This window comes from Sciurus carolinensis, chromosome 8 (genome assembly GCF_902686445.1).
Source record: "Sciurus carolinensis chromosome 8, mSciCar1.2, whole genome shotgun sequence".
Taxonomy (NCBI): Eukaryota; Metazoa; Chordata; class Mammalia; order Rodentia; family Sciuridae; genus Sciurus; species Sciurus carolinensis.
Genome location: NC_062220.1, coordinates 129267257 through 129283873, shown reverse-complemented (window position 1 = coordinate 129283873; position 16617 = coordinate 129267257). Strand labels below are relative to the sequence as shown.

Below are 16617 nucleotides of genomic sequence, written 5' to 3'. Positions count from 1 at the left end.
ATCATTAGGAATCCAGTGAATTAGCAAGGGAAAATGGTTAATGCATTTAGTGAAACAGGCAAAAGACTTCATTATGTTATTCTAACTATATATATAGATAGATGAATGACATGGGCTACTTAGGAAAACATAAAACCATAAATTCTGCTGGTAGAATTATAAATCAGAATTTTTTAAATTTTGTTATATAAGGTTGTTTTATGAGGAAAAATAAAAAAGATGCATGGTCAAGCTGTTCCCCACACACAGGCATCTCCAGAGTGTGTCTACAGCACAGGGGCAGGAAACACACAAGGAGGACAGAGATCCCAGCAATACCAAGAAGAGGACCATGCTATTTGTCTCTAGCTATATGGTATACAGTGAAGGACAAAACTTCCTTACAGAACAGACCTGCTTTCCTAAACCCATAATTTGATAATCATTAGCACTGGCATAGTATACCACATAAATTCTAGGCAAGCAATTTTCAATTCATTATAAACTGTGGGACATATAATAAAATAAAATGTAGTCTAGAGAAATAACAGTCAAAGTTTGTCAACATTTGGGTACAGGATAAATTAGAAGGTTTTAATACCCACAAACTAAGAAAAAAATAGCTCGATTTAAGAAGAGAGCAGTTACCTTTCTCCTCTTTTTCATATAACATTTCTGCACAACTACTTTTGTTTTGTTTTACTCTGTTTTTAATTTTAAAAACATTTTCCACACACATCCCTAATGAAGCTTGAAATTAACATGGTCTTTTCAATTCCTTCTTTGTGCACCAGCATGAAACAGTTTGGATCTTGGAAACATTACAAGGTAGAAACAAGACAATATTACAGAGAACCATTTTTATTTTAAGGTCTGAAGTGCTGTTTACATGTCCTTGAAATTAATGAAAATGTAGTTGGCTTGTTGCTCCACCTTCTCCGCCTACTCTGGGCCCTAAATTGCCCTGAAGTCACTGAAATGTCCATTATATGTTCTTTTCAGTCAAAGGTGTAAGCAAGGGAATGCATAGGTACTCCCCTACTTTGGAACCAAAATAATGCCTTAAAGAGACATACATAAGCTGGGGATGTAGCTCAGTGGTTGAGTACTTGCCTAGCATGTGGGAAGTCCCTGGGTCCAACACCTAGTACTGAAGGGGAAGAAGGGGAAAAGAGTGTGAGAGCAGACTCATAGGAAAGACAGGGAATTGTTTTGTGAGGTAATGCATGTTAATTAACTCAATGTAGTCATTCCACAACATATACACTTCAAAGCACATTGCACACAATATACACAATTTTGTCAATTAAAAAATAAAGAATATGCAAATGAAAAATCATTTTCATTATATCCTGTTTTCTAGAAATCTCTCTCTTTCCTCCTCCTCCTCCTCTGCATCCTTCTCCTCCTTTTGGTGTTGAGGATTGAACCCAAAGCCTTGAGTTATCACTGAGTTTAACTCCAGCCCAGTTTCCTAAAAAAGGATTGAAAAACCTAGAATCCAAGAACCACATGTTATTTGGTCTTGGTTCCATTCCCTGGCTGATTTAAAATGAGACTTAGTGTCCAGCTCACAGAATTCAAGTTAAGAGAAATGAAACTGCTCTATATACTGGAGTATGCCATCATTACTAAGTAAATAATAAAAGAAAAGAAGAGAGTTCTCGGGGAAAGAAAAATGATTTCCAACCAAAACGAAATTGGGTAAGTATGATCAGTGTTCAGTTGAATTGTCAGAATTGAGTTCAACTCCAATTTTCGTATTTCCTTTTACTTACCATGACAGGAGGCCCAGATTAGGAGGAGAGTTCCCCGTCCCTTCTTCAGTGTCTGGCAAGGCTCTTCTTTCGCTTATGCTGAGATCTTCTATTTAAGAGAGAGAAAGAAAGGGCAAAATTGGCAACAGTTTCCCCCTAATTGGCATACCCTAATTAAAGGAACTTATATATATGAACTAAGAAACTGAACAGAAACATTTGAGAAAAAGTTCAATATCACCCAGTCAGTTCTCACTAGTCAATTCCCAACATGAAAATGACTTCACAAAAATCTTTCTGGACTTAACCTAGTTCCGGAAAAAAAAAAAAGGGGGGGGGGGGGGGTGGCACGGGGTGGAGGGGGTTAAACCTCAGATGAAAGTAATAATTAAAATCAACCTTCAAGTAAGAAAACAACATTCTTATAAATTTTCAGAATATTTGTATGGATCTTCTATCTATGGGAAACAAATAGACTCAGCAAGCAAAATATGAACAAACTGCTTATTATCCCAATATTCTATACTCACCTGAAAACTTACACTGTGCTAATACCTTCCACTTGTTTTTTTTTTTTTTTTTTTTTTTTTTTTTTTTTTTTTTTTTTTTTTTTTTTTTTTTTTTTTTTTTTTTTTTTCTGGTTTTTTTTGTTTGTTTGTTTTGTTTTTCACTGTGGCATTACCCAGGGGTGTTCTCTCACCAAGTTACATCCCCAGCCCTTTTTAATTTTTTATTTTGAGTCAGGGTCTTGCTAAATTGTCCAGGCTGGCTTCAAATTTATAATCCTGAAGTGTGAGGATCACATGTGTGCTACAGTGCCCAGCTCCTTTTACTTGATTTTTGGTTGGTTTGGTTTAAAAAAAAAAAAAAAAAAAAAAAAAAGGAAGGTGAGAGGGAATAATACCCAACTAGAAATGCAAAGACAGGCTATTAAAAGTATTACCATCTTTAATAAGTTGCTCTTTTCTTTAAATAGATTAGTCTCAAACAATGCTAACATTTCTGACTTGCTGGAGTTCAATCAACAGAATATACTGTAGGGATCTTGGTTTCAATATTCAGCATAAACTGTGTAAGACAGGGTCAAGTGACAGAACAGAGGACATCAAAGAAGTATCAGGGCCCAGAGCATGCAATGTTGTTGGGGTGTTGTGAGCAAGAGCAGCATCAAATGACTTACTTTCAAGGATTACTCTGGCTAGTGATCCTAGGTAGGTAGTAGTTTACACTGTTGGGAATGAAGAACAAAGGAAGAAGCAGTTGAAAGGTTATTGTAATAATCCAGCCAAGAGACAAGGTAATAGTGATGGAAATGTGGGATGTTGCTAGGTTCTGGATAACCTTTGAAAGTACCATCTTCAGGATCTGAGTTGATGAATCAAATGTAAAAAAAAAAAAAAGACATCAAGTTTTTTGCCCCAGCAAATGGAAACAAGGATTTCCCATTTATTGATGGGAAATATCCATGCAAAGACAGGAGGATAGCAAGTTCAAAGTCAACCTCAGCAAAAGTGAGGGGCTAAGCAACTCAGCGAGACAAAACAGGTCTGGGGATGTGGTTCAGTGTTCCAGTGCCCCTTAATTCAATCCCTGGTACTGCCCCTCAAAAAAATAAGTAAATAAAATAAAATAAAATAAAATTTCTAATGACAGCCTCAGATACACATCTGAACTGCTATGGGTTTTTTTTTTTTGGGGGGGGGGGCAGGGGCAATAAATTTGATTCATTTTACAAAATTGTTATCTATCTCAAAATGGAACTCATTAAAAAAATGTGAAAAAATGTAAATGGAATGTGAAGAACCTGAAACCCTCATACAGTGCTGATGGGAATATACAACCTCTGAAAACCATTTGGAAGTTTTTTAAAAAGATACACAGAATTGCCACAATCCCATCAATTCCAGTCCTGGGTATGTACCAAACAGAAGTGAAAATATGTATCTACAAAAATTTGTACATAAATGTTCATAACAGCATTATTCAGAACACCCAAAAAGTGGAAAAGACCCAAATGGGCACCAACATATGTATGGATAAGCAAAATGTTTATACATACAATGGAATATTATTCGATAATAAAAAGCAAGGACATACTAAATACTAACATAATACAAAAATGGATGAAAACATGCTAAGTCAAAGAACCTGTGGCACAAAAGGCTACAAATTATGTGATTCCATTTATACAAAATGTCCAGAACAGGTAAATCCAGAGAGAGAAAAATAAATTAGTTGTTTGCCATAGGCTGGGTTGGGGAAGAACAGGGAGTGACTAGTAGTGGGTATAGGTATCTTTATGGGGTGATAGAAATGTCTGGAATTAAGTAATTGCTGATTTTTTTTTTTTTTTTAGTTGTCGATGGACCTTTATTTTATATATATATATACATTTACATATAGTGCTGAGGATTGAAACCCAGTGCCTCACACATGCCAGGCAAGCACTCTTCCATTGAGTCACAACCCTAGCCCAATTGCTGATATTTGTACAACAAAATAAATACACTAAAAAACACTGAATTGTAATCTTTTTTTAAAGTGGAGTTTACGTGATATGAATTGTAGCTCAGTTTTTAAAAATATTTTGTAGTTGCAGATGGACACAATACCTTTATTTTATTTATTTAACTTTATGTAGTACTGAGGACTGAACCCAGGGCCTCATACGTGCTAGGCAAGCGCTCTACCACTGAACTACAACCCCAGCCCTGTAGCTCAGTTTTTTCAATGTGGGTGAAAGCATATGATAAACACAAACACCTGGCAAAAATACTAATAACCTTACTGCAAAAAAGTTATAAGATCAGCCCAGCAGTAGTGAGCAATCTAAGCAAAGACTATTTTTAAATGCCACTTCAAAAGGAGCCATGCCTCCTAAGGAAACAGACAATTTAAGGTCTTGAACAGAAAGTAGGCAAGTTGACTCTGGAGCATTTTATTAAATTGCAAAGCAAGAAAACTATCAACCTACTGAGAATATGTTAAAAGAAAAAAAGGGGGGCAACTGAGGTTGTGGCTCAGTGGTGGAGCGCTTGTCTAGCATGTGTGAGGTAGTGGGTTCAATTCTCAGCATCACGTATAAATAAATGAATAAAATAAACAACAACATCTTAAAAAAATTAAAAAAAAAAAAAAAACCCTCAGGAGTCAACCTGAAGAGATTCACTAGACAAAAATTGAATGTAAGCAAAAACAGTTAAGAGCAATGGATTGAGTTTTGATATGTTTAAATATGAGTCCATGGGGCTGGAGTTATAACTCAGTGGTAGAGCACTTGCCTAGCATATGTGAGGCACTGGGTTTGATCCTCAGCACCACAAAAAAACTAAAATAAAATGAAGGTATTGTGTCCATCTACAACTAAAAAAAAATTTAAAAGATGAGTTCATAATGAAACACACTGTGTTGTGTGTGTGCGTGTGTCTGTCTGTCTCTCTCACACACACACACTTGTGCATACAACACAGGAAGAGGGAGACAACCTTTTATTTTTGAAAACTGGTTAAGGAAAAGTATTCTGTCTTTTACATACAACCTGAACCTGTGTAGAATCAAGTAGTTATTAGAGATGAATTCTACCTAATATATGAAGAAGACCAAATTAAACATCACTATTTTACAACTGCTAAAGAAATATAGGATGCAACTACTGATCTACTCTATAGAAAACTACAGAAAAATAACCCAAACTCTTTATGCTGCAAGACAAAAGAGATAGAAGGGAAACCTGTAGATTAAGAGACTTAAGTGACCATTTCAACCAACTGCAACATATGGACCTTATTCAGATCTTAATTCAAACAAAGTATAAAAATAAATTGAGACATTTAAAGAAATGTGACCACATACTAAATACTTGATGATATTAACAATTTATTAATGTTCTATATATGAGCTAATGTTGTGGTAATGGGTTTTTTGTGTATAGTTTTTTAAAATAGATTTTATATTTTTTAAATAGCATTTATCTTTTAAATACACCATAGAAATATATACAGATGAAATGATATGTCAAGAAGTAGGTGGAATGAGGAATAGCTATAAAACAAGATAACTTTTGCAGACTACTTAGGTAAATAAATGGAGATTTCCTATTCTCTCTACTCATACATCTGAAATTTGACATAATATATTAAAGTTTTTCTACTATAACTGCAGATCTTCTGTCTCAAGACCCCCAGTTAAACATACAATCTAGCAATCCCACTACTGGGTATATATACAAAAGAACTGAAATATGTTGAAGACACATCAGCACTCGTATGTTCACTGCACTACTATTCACAATAACCACCATATGGAATCAACCTAGGTGTCCCTCAATTGATGAAAGGATAAAGAAAACGTGGTTTACATACAAAATAAAATACATAGTCAGCCATAAAAAAATGAAATTGTTACTTGCATTAATATGGATAGAACACAGGACATTATGTTAAGTGAAATAATTCTGACGCAAAAAAGACAAAGAATGCATACTCTCACTCTCAGATGCTAAGAAGTTGATCTCAAAGAAGTCGACAATAAAATTGTGGCTAACAGAGCCTAATGGTGCAGGGGAGAGAGGATGGTTAACAGGCACAGAAATACAACTGGATAAAAAGAGGATAACTTCTAAGGCTCTATGACACCATATGGTAATCCTGGTTGACAACTGATTATTTTAAAACTGTAGAGGATCTGGAACAAAGTACCCAACACAAAGAAATGATTGGTGTCTGAGGTGAAGAATATGCCAATAAGAAGTCTGATCCGATCATTACATACTGCCTACACATACTGAAATGTACTCCATAAATATGTACAATTACAAGATGTTCGTTAAAAAATACATATTTTAAGACTGTTATTAAAGAACTATTTTAAAATTTCTGTCCATCATAAAACTAAATTTACTCTCTAAAAATAAACAACAACATGCATTTAGTGTCTTTTTGTGTGTGGTAATGTAGATTGAACTCAGGGCCTCAAATAAGCTAAACAAGCACTCTACACTGGGCTACCTCCCTAGCCCTACCTTTCTCTGCATCCCACCCCCTGCTTTTTTAATTTTTATTTTGAGACAGGGTTTTGCTATATTGCCCAGGCTAGCTTTGAACTTGAAATCCTCCTGCCTTCACTTCCCAAGTGGTTGGGATTCCAGGCATGTACCACTACCCAGCACACTTAGTGTCTTTTAAGATTTACTTTTTTCCAGAAAAAATGCACAAAACACTTACACAGGAATCACAGAGCAAGATGTCCAACTGAAATGTACAATTAACTAAAAATCAATTTCCAATTACAAAGTAAATTGTTGATCAGCAGTTATATCATATACACATAAGATAACTTCACAGTCAAGGCTAAATTTTTAATAAGCCTGGAAAGAAGCACAACAAAGACTTGCCATTTAGCATTAAAAGACTAAAGCAATTTAAAGAATCTTCACCCAGAAAAGATACCCTCCATTTTTATACCAAATGAAGACTCTGAAAATAGCATACTGCACTTCAGCCAGTCAAAAATTACCCAAGAGCCTACTATGTCAGACAGTTTAATATGTGTTGGTTCTTGCACTAATGCAGTTTATGTTCCAATGTCAAAGACAGAAAAAGACATGATAATAGTTAAAAAAGTATGTTAAACGCAATGAAGGAATGCTGAGACAGACGGAAATAAGAGGATGGGTCGTCAGAAAAGACCTCTCTGTGGTGGGAAAAGCAATCCTCTGGTATAGGTAACAGCATAATATTTCAGAGATGAGAAAGACTGACATATTTGAAGAACTAAAAGGAGGAAATCACTAAAGCTGAAATATACTGAATCAGAGGAAAAGTAGCACAATTTAAAGTTGAAATGTGTAAGGAAAATATCATGTAAATAGTACCAAGCCAAGATTACATTCCAAGCACAACAGGACACCATTTATAGCACATAAAGAGCATAGTGACATATGATATGATTTGAAGATTATGCTGGCTACTGTGTGGGGAGTGGATTAGAGAAGGGAAAGAAAAAAGAAGACAACCAGGGAACAATTACAGGAATAGGATGGTGTTTTGAGTTAGAATAGTGGAAGTACACAGAGAAGAAAAATATAAGTATCTGAAAGGTATTTTGGAGTATAATGACATAACAAAGGTAAAAGCATGGATGTAGGGGCTAAAGGAGAGTGGAGAATTTATAATTCAGGAAGGAAAATAAGAAAGTAGATTTTAAAAATCATTCAAAATAAGAGGTGCTGCTTTAAGAATTTGAGAAAAAGATAAAGTTACCATAGGGATTCTAAATTCATAAGAAAAAGCCAAGATCATAGGTAAGTCTGCAACCAATCTGAATTACAGCTGCTAAAGACTCCTTTTAAATCTACAAAGAACGGTCAAGACCAATCCTTAGGAAATATTCAGGGGTCATTGCTGCACCTCAGTTGCATAACTTGGGCTCCACTGTGGTAGTTACACTATCACCACAAAAGGTAGAAGTTGAGTCATTAGTGTTAGTCTGATAAGCAAGCTCACATGTCTTAACTGTTTAGGTATAATAGTAATGGATGGTCATGCAAGAAATTTTTAAAATAGCTATAAAAGGTAAACAAGTACCCTCTTACAATGCTGGTGGGAAGATAAAATGGTGCAGCCTCTTTGGAAAATAGCCTCACTTTTCCTCAAATAGTAAAACATAGATTTACCAATTGACCCAGCAATAACATTCCTAGGTATTTATCTGAGAAAACAAAAAAGTATGTACACATAAGAACTTATACATACATGTTCACAACAACATTACTGAAATAGCCAAAAGGTGGAAACTATTTGTTCAACCATACGAACATTTGGATTAATAAAATGGTATCCAAATAACATATTATTGTTCAGTCATGGAAAGGAATGAAACTTTGATAAACCTTAAACTCATGATAAAAGAAAGAAGCCAAACACAAAAGACTACATGCTGTAGCAGGAATATGTTTACATGAAATGTCTACAACAAGGAAATCTTCTAGAGATAGAAAGTGAATTAGCATTTACTTCAGGCTCGGAGAGGTGGAGGGGTAAGGGACAGTGACAGCTAAAGGATATGAAGTTTCTTTCTTTCATTCTTTCTTTTAAATTGTATATGGACCTAATGCCTTCATTTATTTTTATGTGGTGCTGAGGATCAAACCCAGTTCCTCACACGTGCTAGGCAAGCACTCTACCACTGAGTTACAGCCCCAGCCCCTGAAGTTTCTTTTTTGAGGTGATAGAAATGTTCTAAAATTGGCAGGTGATGGCTACAGAATTTTGTAAATATACTAAGTCACTGAATCATATACTCTAAATGGGTGAACTATGCAGTATGTGAATCTTCTCCCTGTACCCCCTTGTTCACTTAAAAACAAAAACTTACACTTGAGCAACTTGAACTACAAGTACAAAGATTATATACTATATAATCCTTCTGAAGAAAAAAACACAGTAAGCTAAAACAAAAAGATTATGATACCCAAGTTCTACTCAAACCAATCTATTCTCCTCCTTCGTTCTTACCAAAACCAAAACCCTCATCAAGAGGGATTTTAGAGTAGCAGGCACTGGTACCCAGGACTCAGTGAGTGTATGAACTGATTATGTAAACACAAGGATAGTTCTTCCCTTCTAGGCATTCATAGTTCTGAGGAACTGAAGATGTAACTAATAAAACAGAGTATGATAAAAAATAAAGAAATATAATTCCATGGTAATGCAAAAGACAGAAAGATCCTGACCTGGGCACTCAAGGAAGGTTTTGTGGAAGACTTGAGTTTTTAATGGTTGAACCAGCAAGATTTTGAGCTATGAAACAAACCAGTGTAGATGTGGTCTCAGTGAAATGGTACATGGCAGCAGAAATTTAAAAAAAAAAAAAAAGCACATTGGACAGTATGTAAAAGACAGGAAGTAGGCAAGTGTGTTTACAACAAGAGTTATACTAGGTACACAGGGAACAAGTTACTAGCTATAGGAGATAGGTTCAAGTTCATTTCTAAAGAGCCCTACATGCCATGCTAAGGAGTTGGATCCCTTGCTCTAGAGCACTGATATGCCAAGACAATGATTCAGAATTAGAAATTTAAAAACAAAGCACAACTTTTCAATGAAAGTGGATTATAACTCCCTAAACAAATTTATGAGGCTACAATAAAGACACAGTAAGGGACAGACACCAGATTAATATTCACACTGGATAAAGGACTAGCAAAATCTTCAGAACCTGTTTTTCTAATTAAACTTCACACTTACATTATTAACTCTAATAATAAGAGACCTCAGTTATCATATAAATTTATGCCAACTTAAGAAAACTTGAAGAATCAAGTTTTAAATTTTTAAACTCTAGATTGATAAGGACTATTTATTTTAGACAAAAAAGACTGTGCTGCAACTCAAACTCTCATTTAAACACAAGTTTCCAGGCACAGAACATTACCACAATTACATATGGAGAAAGTAACTCTCCCTGTATTCTAGTGAAGGGAAATATATCTATATATATTTATATATACATATATATTATATACACACACACATACCCCATTAATATGAATAGAAAATTTCATCTAAGTAATTATGGACAGGACCCTCCGCCCCCCATCATTCTGTAAATTAATTTTTCCTGCTTCAAATCAGCAGAGAGAATATGGCAGGGTTTGGGGGTGGATTAACTTACCAAATTAAGTTTGTCCTGAGAACTTTTTCTTTCAAAAGATTTCACAAGGAAATCTGCAAAAGAAAAACATTTTTAAATGAAGACTATTTTAAGAATCGTTAGATCTCCCTACCAGACTTTTCTGTACAAGTTAAAACATACAATAGATTTTTCTTGCTACAATGTGAACTGTTCAGTTAACCACAAATTTTATAATGTTTAAATCACAGAATTCAGACCCAGCTGGCCTTAGCATGCCTTCTGAAACAGTAGAACCATACGAAAAAAGCTTTCCAGAAACCTAGAGATACTCCTCTATTTTAGTTTTTCCTCAGTCAAGCAAGTGTAATTTCTGACAGTTTGTCAGGAAAATCTTTGGAACTTGTAAGAACACATACATTAAAAACTAAGATCACATCTATGGTTTGGACTTCCTAGTTGAAGGGTTTTTTGACACATAATTGTCTTCTACCAAGGGATCTTTTTTTGTTTAAGAAAAGTTCGTTTAAGAAAGAATGTGTGTCTCAACTAGGCAACAATTCTAATCTTTACAGAATAAGACCTAATTGACCTAATTTCTTTGTGATTACTTCTCTCAATATTTGCAGACAATTCTTCTGAGCTGATGGTTTAAATGACATAAAGTCATACATGTGAAGACAACTGTAACAAACATCAAGAGAATCAGAGAATCAAGAGACTCAAGAGAATCAGAAAGAACTATTTCATTAAGAAATGAAGGTCAGAATCCAAGGAAGCTAGCCAGTATGACATGTTAGTAACTCCCAAGTAGTTATATGTCCATCAGGTAACTGGGGTTGTAGGGTGGGATTAAATTCAAGACACAGGTCTTATCCATAGATAAGAATGAGTTTAGGGTGCTAGATTTAATAACAGAAAATTACTACATCTATTCTAAGAATTATCTGATACGTTTCAGAAATTACTTAAATTATTCTGCCAGAAATGTGTTCATAAAGTATTCATGTAAAGTTTCCACAGGTGCCAGGAAATTTCAAGAGGTGAACCGAATAACAAGGCAGACTCATCAAAACGGCTGAGACAGGTAGGCCTCAATTACAGCAATGAATCCTCTGCCCAAAACCAAAATCAAACATCTTTTTTTTTTTTTTTTTTTTTTTTTTTGCGGTGCTGGGGATTAAACCTAGGGCCCGTGCTTACGGGGCAAGCACGCTACCAACTGAGCTATATCCCCAGCCCCCTCAAACATCTTCTTGATTGGAAACCAGCATGTCACTGTGAAACACAGCCAGCAAAATTAAAAACTGCTCATGTCTCTAAGGAATATTTGCTACATAATGGCCATGAGTCTAAAAGAAGCTCTCTAGTACTACAAAGTCCCTTCCTATGATAAATGTCATATATATACTTCAAAGTAGTTATGTTTGGGGGCCTTGAACATAAACTTATTTTTAGAGGTGGAATTTAAAATGGTTAAATCTAAGCAATCACCTAAAAGGTCTAATTACAAGAAAGGTCTGGGGGTGGGATTGGGGTTAATTAACTCTTAAGTATTAAGGTTACCCTTAAGTTCCATCACAAGGGGGATACAAAAATTAAATCATTCTGAGACTATCTGAATTAAGATGTAAGTTTTTTACCATCACATATTATATACCATATGAATACGACTTTATCTATTGTAAGAGATAACCCTAAAGAATAAAAATCAACATAATTGAATATTAAATATATGATATTGGATATTACCATACAGTTTGATTGGAGAAGAAAACCTAACACAATATACTCAAAGTCTCTTTCAGGAAGATAATGAGGTAATGACTACTACAGGAGGCCATGAGAAGGCCAAGAAGGAATGGACAAATTTAGTATTTACTCAGTGTAAGTTTATGTGATCACCTATGTGCCACCTACCACACTAGCTTCAACAAGGGCAAAGAAGTACACCAATTTGGATAATTTATATAATTTTTTAAGCCATTACATTTTTTAAAAGAATTTAACCTTTATTTTATTTGTTTTTATGTGGTGCTGAGGTTCTGATCCAGTGCCTCACCCATGCTACACAATGCTCTGCTTCTGAGCTACAACTCCGGCCTCAATTAAAAAAAAAAAAAAAATTAGTTATACATACACACACACACAACTAACTAATCAGTAAAAATAAACAAGGGGTCCCTCTCCTGAGAGGATCTACTCTCTCCTTGAGAGTGTCCCCTTCTCCCCTTCCTATCCATTTTCTAATAAACTCATGCCTATTACTCTGAAAAAATAAATAAATAAAAAAGGAAAAACTAAGACTCAGGCAAGGCTTCCTAAAATGTTTCAGGGAGAGAGGAAGGGGACAGCGGAGAACTTTTTTTTTTTTGACTGAAACACATCTTGAAAAAATGAAGTACTTTTTACTGTTTCACTTTTCAAATGCAGGATATCAAGAGTTCAAAACTTCAAGAAGGCAAGCAACATTAAAGAATCGTGTTATGGAAATGAAAACAAACAGATCTTCTTGCACATGCACTGATAATTAAAAAAAAAACATTCAGAGCACAACTTCAGTGTGGAGGCAATATTAAACATTAAATTTGAGGCTGTTAAATTTTAAGAAATAATTTTGCAGCAGGGCACAGTGACACACACCTGTAGTCCCAACTACTTTAGAGGCTGAGGTGGGCTCACTTGAGCAAGAGTTCAGAATCAGCTTGGTCAATGTAGCTAGACTCTACCCTCCCTACCCCACAAAAAAATAAACGGTCTTACAACTGCCACTGGGATGGATAATTTTTTTGTTCCTTTTTTCCTTATTTATGTCTATTAACTTTAACTTTTCAGATATTGAAAACTAGGATACCTGTAGTATGATGGGTAGGATTATTCCATAGTGGGGAGATGATGTAATCACCAACATTAACTCAAACCCAAGTATTTATCAACTGAACTGAGTAAAGCAACTATGGCTTAGACTTCCTCCCTCAAACTCAAGTTTCCTCAAAATCTTTGCTGCTGAAGACAAGTATAAATGAAAATACAAACAAGGAGAAAATCCAAAGCATGACTGCATTCACCTACTAGATGGTGAAGATTTATGCATGAAACAAGAATTTTTGGAGGAGTACTCTCCAGGCACTGGTGATAGAGCAATGAACAAAATTATAAAGTTCCAATCTTTATGCAGTTGTCATTCTATTGTCAACTATGATCTCGCAGGCCTGAATGCTCACAGTGTGACTTTTTACCCTATTTATGATCATGTGTTTTGAAAAAGCTAAAGAAAAATAGTACCCATAAAATTGAGTTAGTGCCCAAGACCTCCAAGAAACTTTATGATCAGTGAACTGCATTTTTCAGCCAGCTGTGGGACACAGATAAGCAGCAAAACATTATCATTACCTAAACAAAAAACAACCACACTCTCTCTGGGGATGGTGGTGGGATCAAGTTGTCAGAATCAACTAGACTTCATGTTATAAATACATTTCTGTACCAAAAGAATCTATACTGGTACCAAGTCTCTTGAACAACTAACATTTATGATAATGTCACTATAATAAGCAGAAGCTCATGGGGTACTTTGGCACATACCTATACTATAATCCCACCTATTTGAGAGGCTGAAGCAGGAGGATTGCAAATTAAAAGTCAACTATGGCAACTTTGCAAAACCGCATCTCAAAATAAAATTAAAAGGGTTGGGGATGTAGCTCAGTGGTAGGAGCCGCTTGACTAGCATGCATAAGGCCCTGGGTTTAACTGCCCCCAACCAAAAGAAAAAAAAAAAGAAAAAGAAAAAAAAAAAAAAAAAAAAAAAAAACACACAAGCAGTAAAAGCTCAGTTTGAACAGATAACAACCAGAAGATCAATCCTGTCTGATTCTGTACTACATTAGTGGTGGAGTATGGCCCATTCCTCATTTAAATAAATTGACTTTTATTTTTTTAAATGTGGGAGAGGTTCTGAACGTATTCCTTGAAGAAGGCTCTGGAAGAATTTCAAAGCCAGCTGGTAATTAATGTTTACAGTTATCTGCCTTCATTTAGTGGATGAAATGCTAGCAAAAGTTTTTCCAAATGTGAACCCCAAAACGCGAGAAGTTAAACACAAAGTAATGGTTGTGCACTGATATTTTTAGTCATTAAGACACTTGCACATCTCAAGAAACAGGAAGGGGCTGGAGTTGTGGCTCAGTGGTAGAGCACTCACCTAGCATGGGTGAGGTGCTGGGTTTGGTTCTCAGTGCCACATATAAATAAATAAAAATAAAGGTCTATCAACAAATTTTTAAAAAACTAAAAAAAAGAAGAAAAAGAAGGAAATAGGAAGGGAGACACCCTGTGTTATCAGAAAAGATTAACCATGATCAATCCAATAATGGGTACCCTTTAAAACAATTTCTCTCACAATCACTTTAAACTTAATCCTTATGGCAAGGGCAGGTTAGGGGACATTATCAACCATATCTGATGTCTTGATCACCAGAACAGATTAAAACCAATCACATACAATTTTTTTAATAAGTAGGGAGGGTTAAGAACTTTTATTTTATTGTTTGTAATGGGGATTGAATCCAGGGGCACTTAACCAATGAGTCACATCCCCAGCACCACCACCCCCCCCCCCCCGCCTCATTTTTGTATTTTATCTACAGACAGGATCTCAATGAGTTGCTTAGGGCCTTGCTAAGTTTGCCGAGGCTGGCTTTTTTTTTTTTTAGTTGTAGATAGACACAATATCTTTATTTATTTTTATGCAGTGCTAAGGATCGAACCCAATGCCTCACTGGTGCTAGGGAAGCGCTCTACCACTGAGCCACAACCCCAGCCTCTGAGGTTGGCTTTTGTGATCCTCCTGGCTTTTAATATGCACCACCACACCAGGCAAGAATTTTTAAAAATTTAAAAAAGAATGTTGAGATAGTATGTTCTGACTTGCTCTTTATAATCACTTCTATGTATAGAAGGGTTCACTTCATATTTTAACACAAATATATTAAACTATTAATAGGATTACAAGGAAGCTGTATAAATAAACCATAATGTTATTTTCTAACTCCATGCCCACAAGAAAGATCACAGGGTAGGCATTCACTTTACTACTGAAATTGAGAATTAAAAATTAATTTTATAAGGCAGCATTTTAAGTTCACCAACTGAAATGAAGAAATGTTCCCTTATCTCCTGAAAGAGGAGGATAAAACCTTGGGAAAAAAAAGAAAATATTTAAGTCTTGGTTATTAAGAAAAAAGACGGGAAATTCTGCAATCACTATAAATCGAATCAATAGTCAAGCAGATACATACAACTATAATGCACCAATTTAAAAATGTGGGGGAAAAAGTCAAGCAGGATCAGAGCAGAGTGCCAAAGGTAATTTAGTATTCATAATTGTTATGAGAAGGTCAGAGAGACTAGCCACAAGCATTGGAAAAAGGTCTCCTGACTTTTGTTCCTCTGCCTAGTCCCAAGGTCTACTTTGGGAAGGCAAATTCCTGTATACTCATTAATGTCCTACTACTGGTTTTCAGTTAATCTCTGATGAAGAGGAAAGAAGTGGTTGTGATTCTCCCAGTGTTCCTTCTTTCCTCCCCTAATTTGACCCAAATCAGAATCCTCACCAGCAATGTATAGATCAAATTCCAGAAATTCACATTATAATCTTACAATGGCTTCTGCTCTCTCTTAACGTATATTTTACATTAAACCACAAAATCTGTCCATCAAAAATGTGAATTTTTTTTTAAAGAAAGTCAACTAAAACCGTAGGCAAAATTTATAATTAAAAACATCAATGTCATATTGAAACCTACCAAAATTTACACTGCTACGCTAGTATGCTTTGCTTCTGAATTCTGCCAAAAAGCCACAAAAATAATCTCCAAACCCCACTAAACATTCCCCTTTCACCTCACAGTTAACAGGTTTCTTTTCCAGAAAGACAACCTAATCTGAAAGTCACTTTGCCATAGGAACAAGAGTGTGCCCGTGTGAGTATATATTGCCCATTTTCCTATTTTACCTAGATATCAGCAGTTGTCTATTTTGTTGAGATTAAACACCAACCTAGAAAAATTTGGAAGGAACCTACACTTGAAAAATAGCTATCAGTACCCCAAACCTAACCAATCTGCATATTGTTTATAGGTACATGAGTATTTTACTAGGAATGCTAATGTTCCTTTCCTTTTCTATAAACAGTCTTAAAATCCGGGGCACCTTCTACTGGGTTTTATGCAGAGTAACAGGCATCAAA

General features: G+C 35.3%; 1 protein-coding gene across 13 annotated transcripts in view; it reads right to left on the bottom strand.

Moving 5' to 3' along the window:
• Positions 1 to 16617, bottom strand: part of Mtmr3 (myotubularin related protein 3) — a 122282-nt gene that overhangs the window by 48466 nt on the left and 57199 nt on the right. For 11 of the 13 annotated variants that reach the window (XM_047560377.1, XM_047560367.1, XM_047560370.1 and 8 more), the window contains exons 2-3: positions 10410 to 10462; positions 1758 to 1845 (exon numbers count right to left, since the gene is read on the bottom strand). In XM_047560377.1, coding sequence (XP_047416333.1) covers positions 1758 to 1760 — 3 coding nt within the window. In that variant the 5' untranslated portion in view covers positions 1761 to 1845; positions 10410 to 10462. Of the gene's footprint in view, positions 1 to 1757; positions 1846 to 2916; positions 2965 to 10409; positions 10463 to 16617 lie in introns of all 13 variants that reach the window. The other 2 variants (XM_047560368.1, XM_047560369.1) reach the window with 2 other exon arrangements.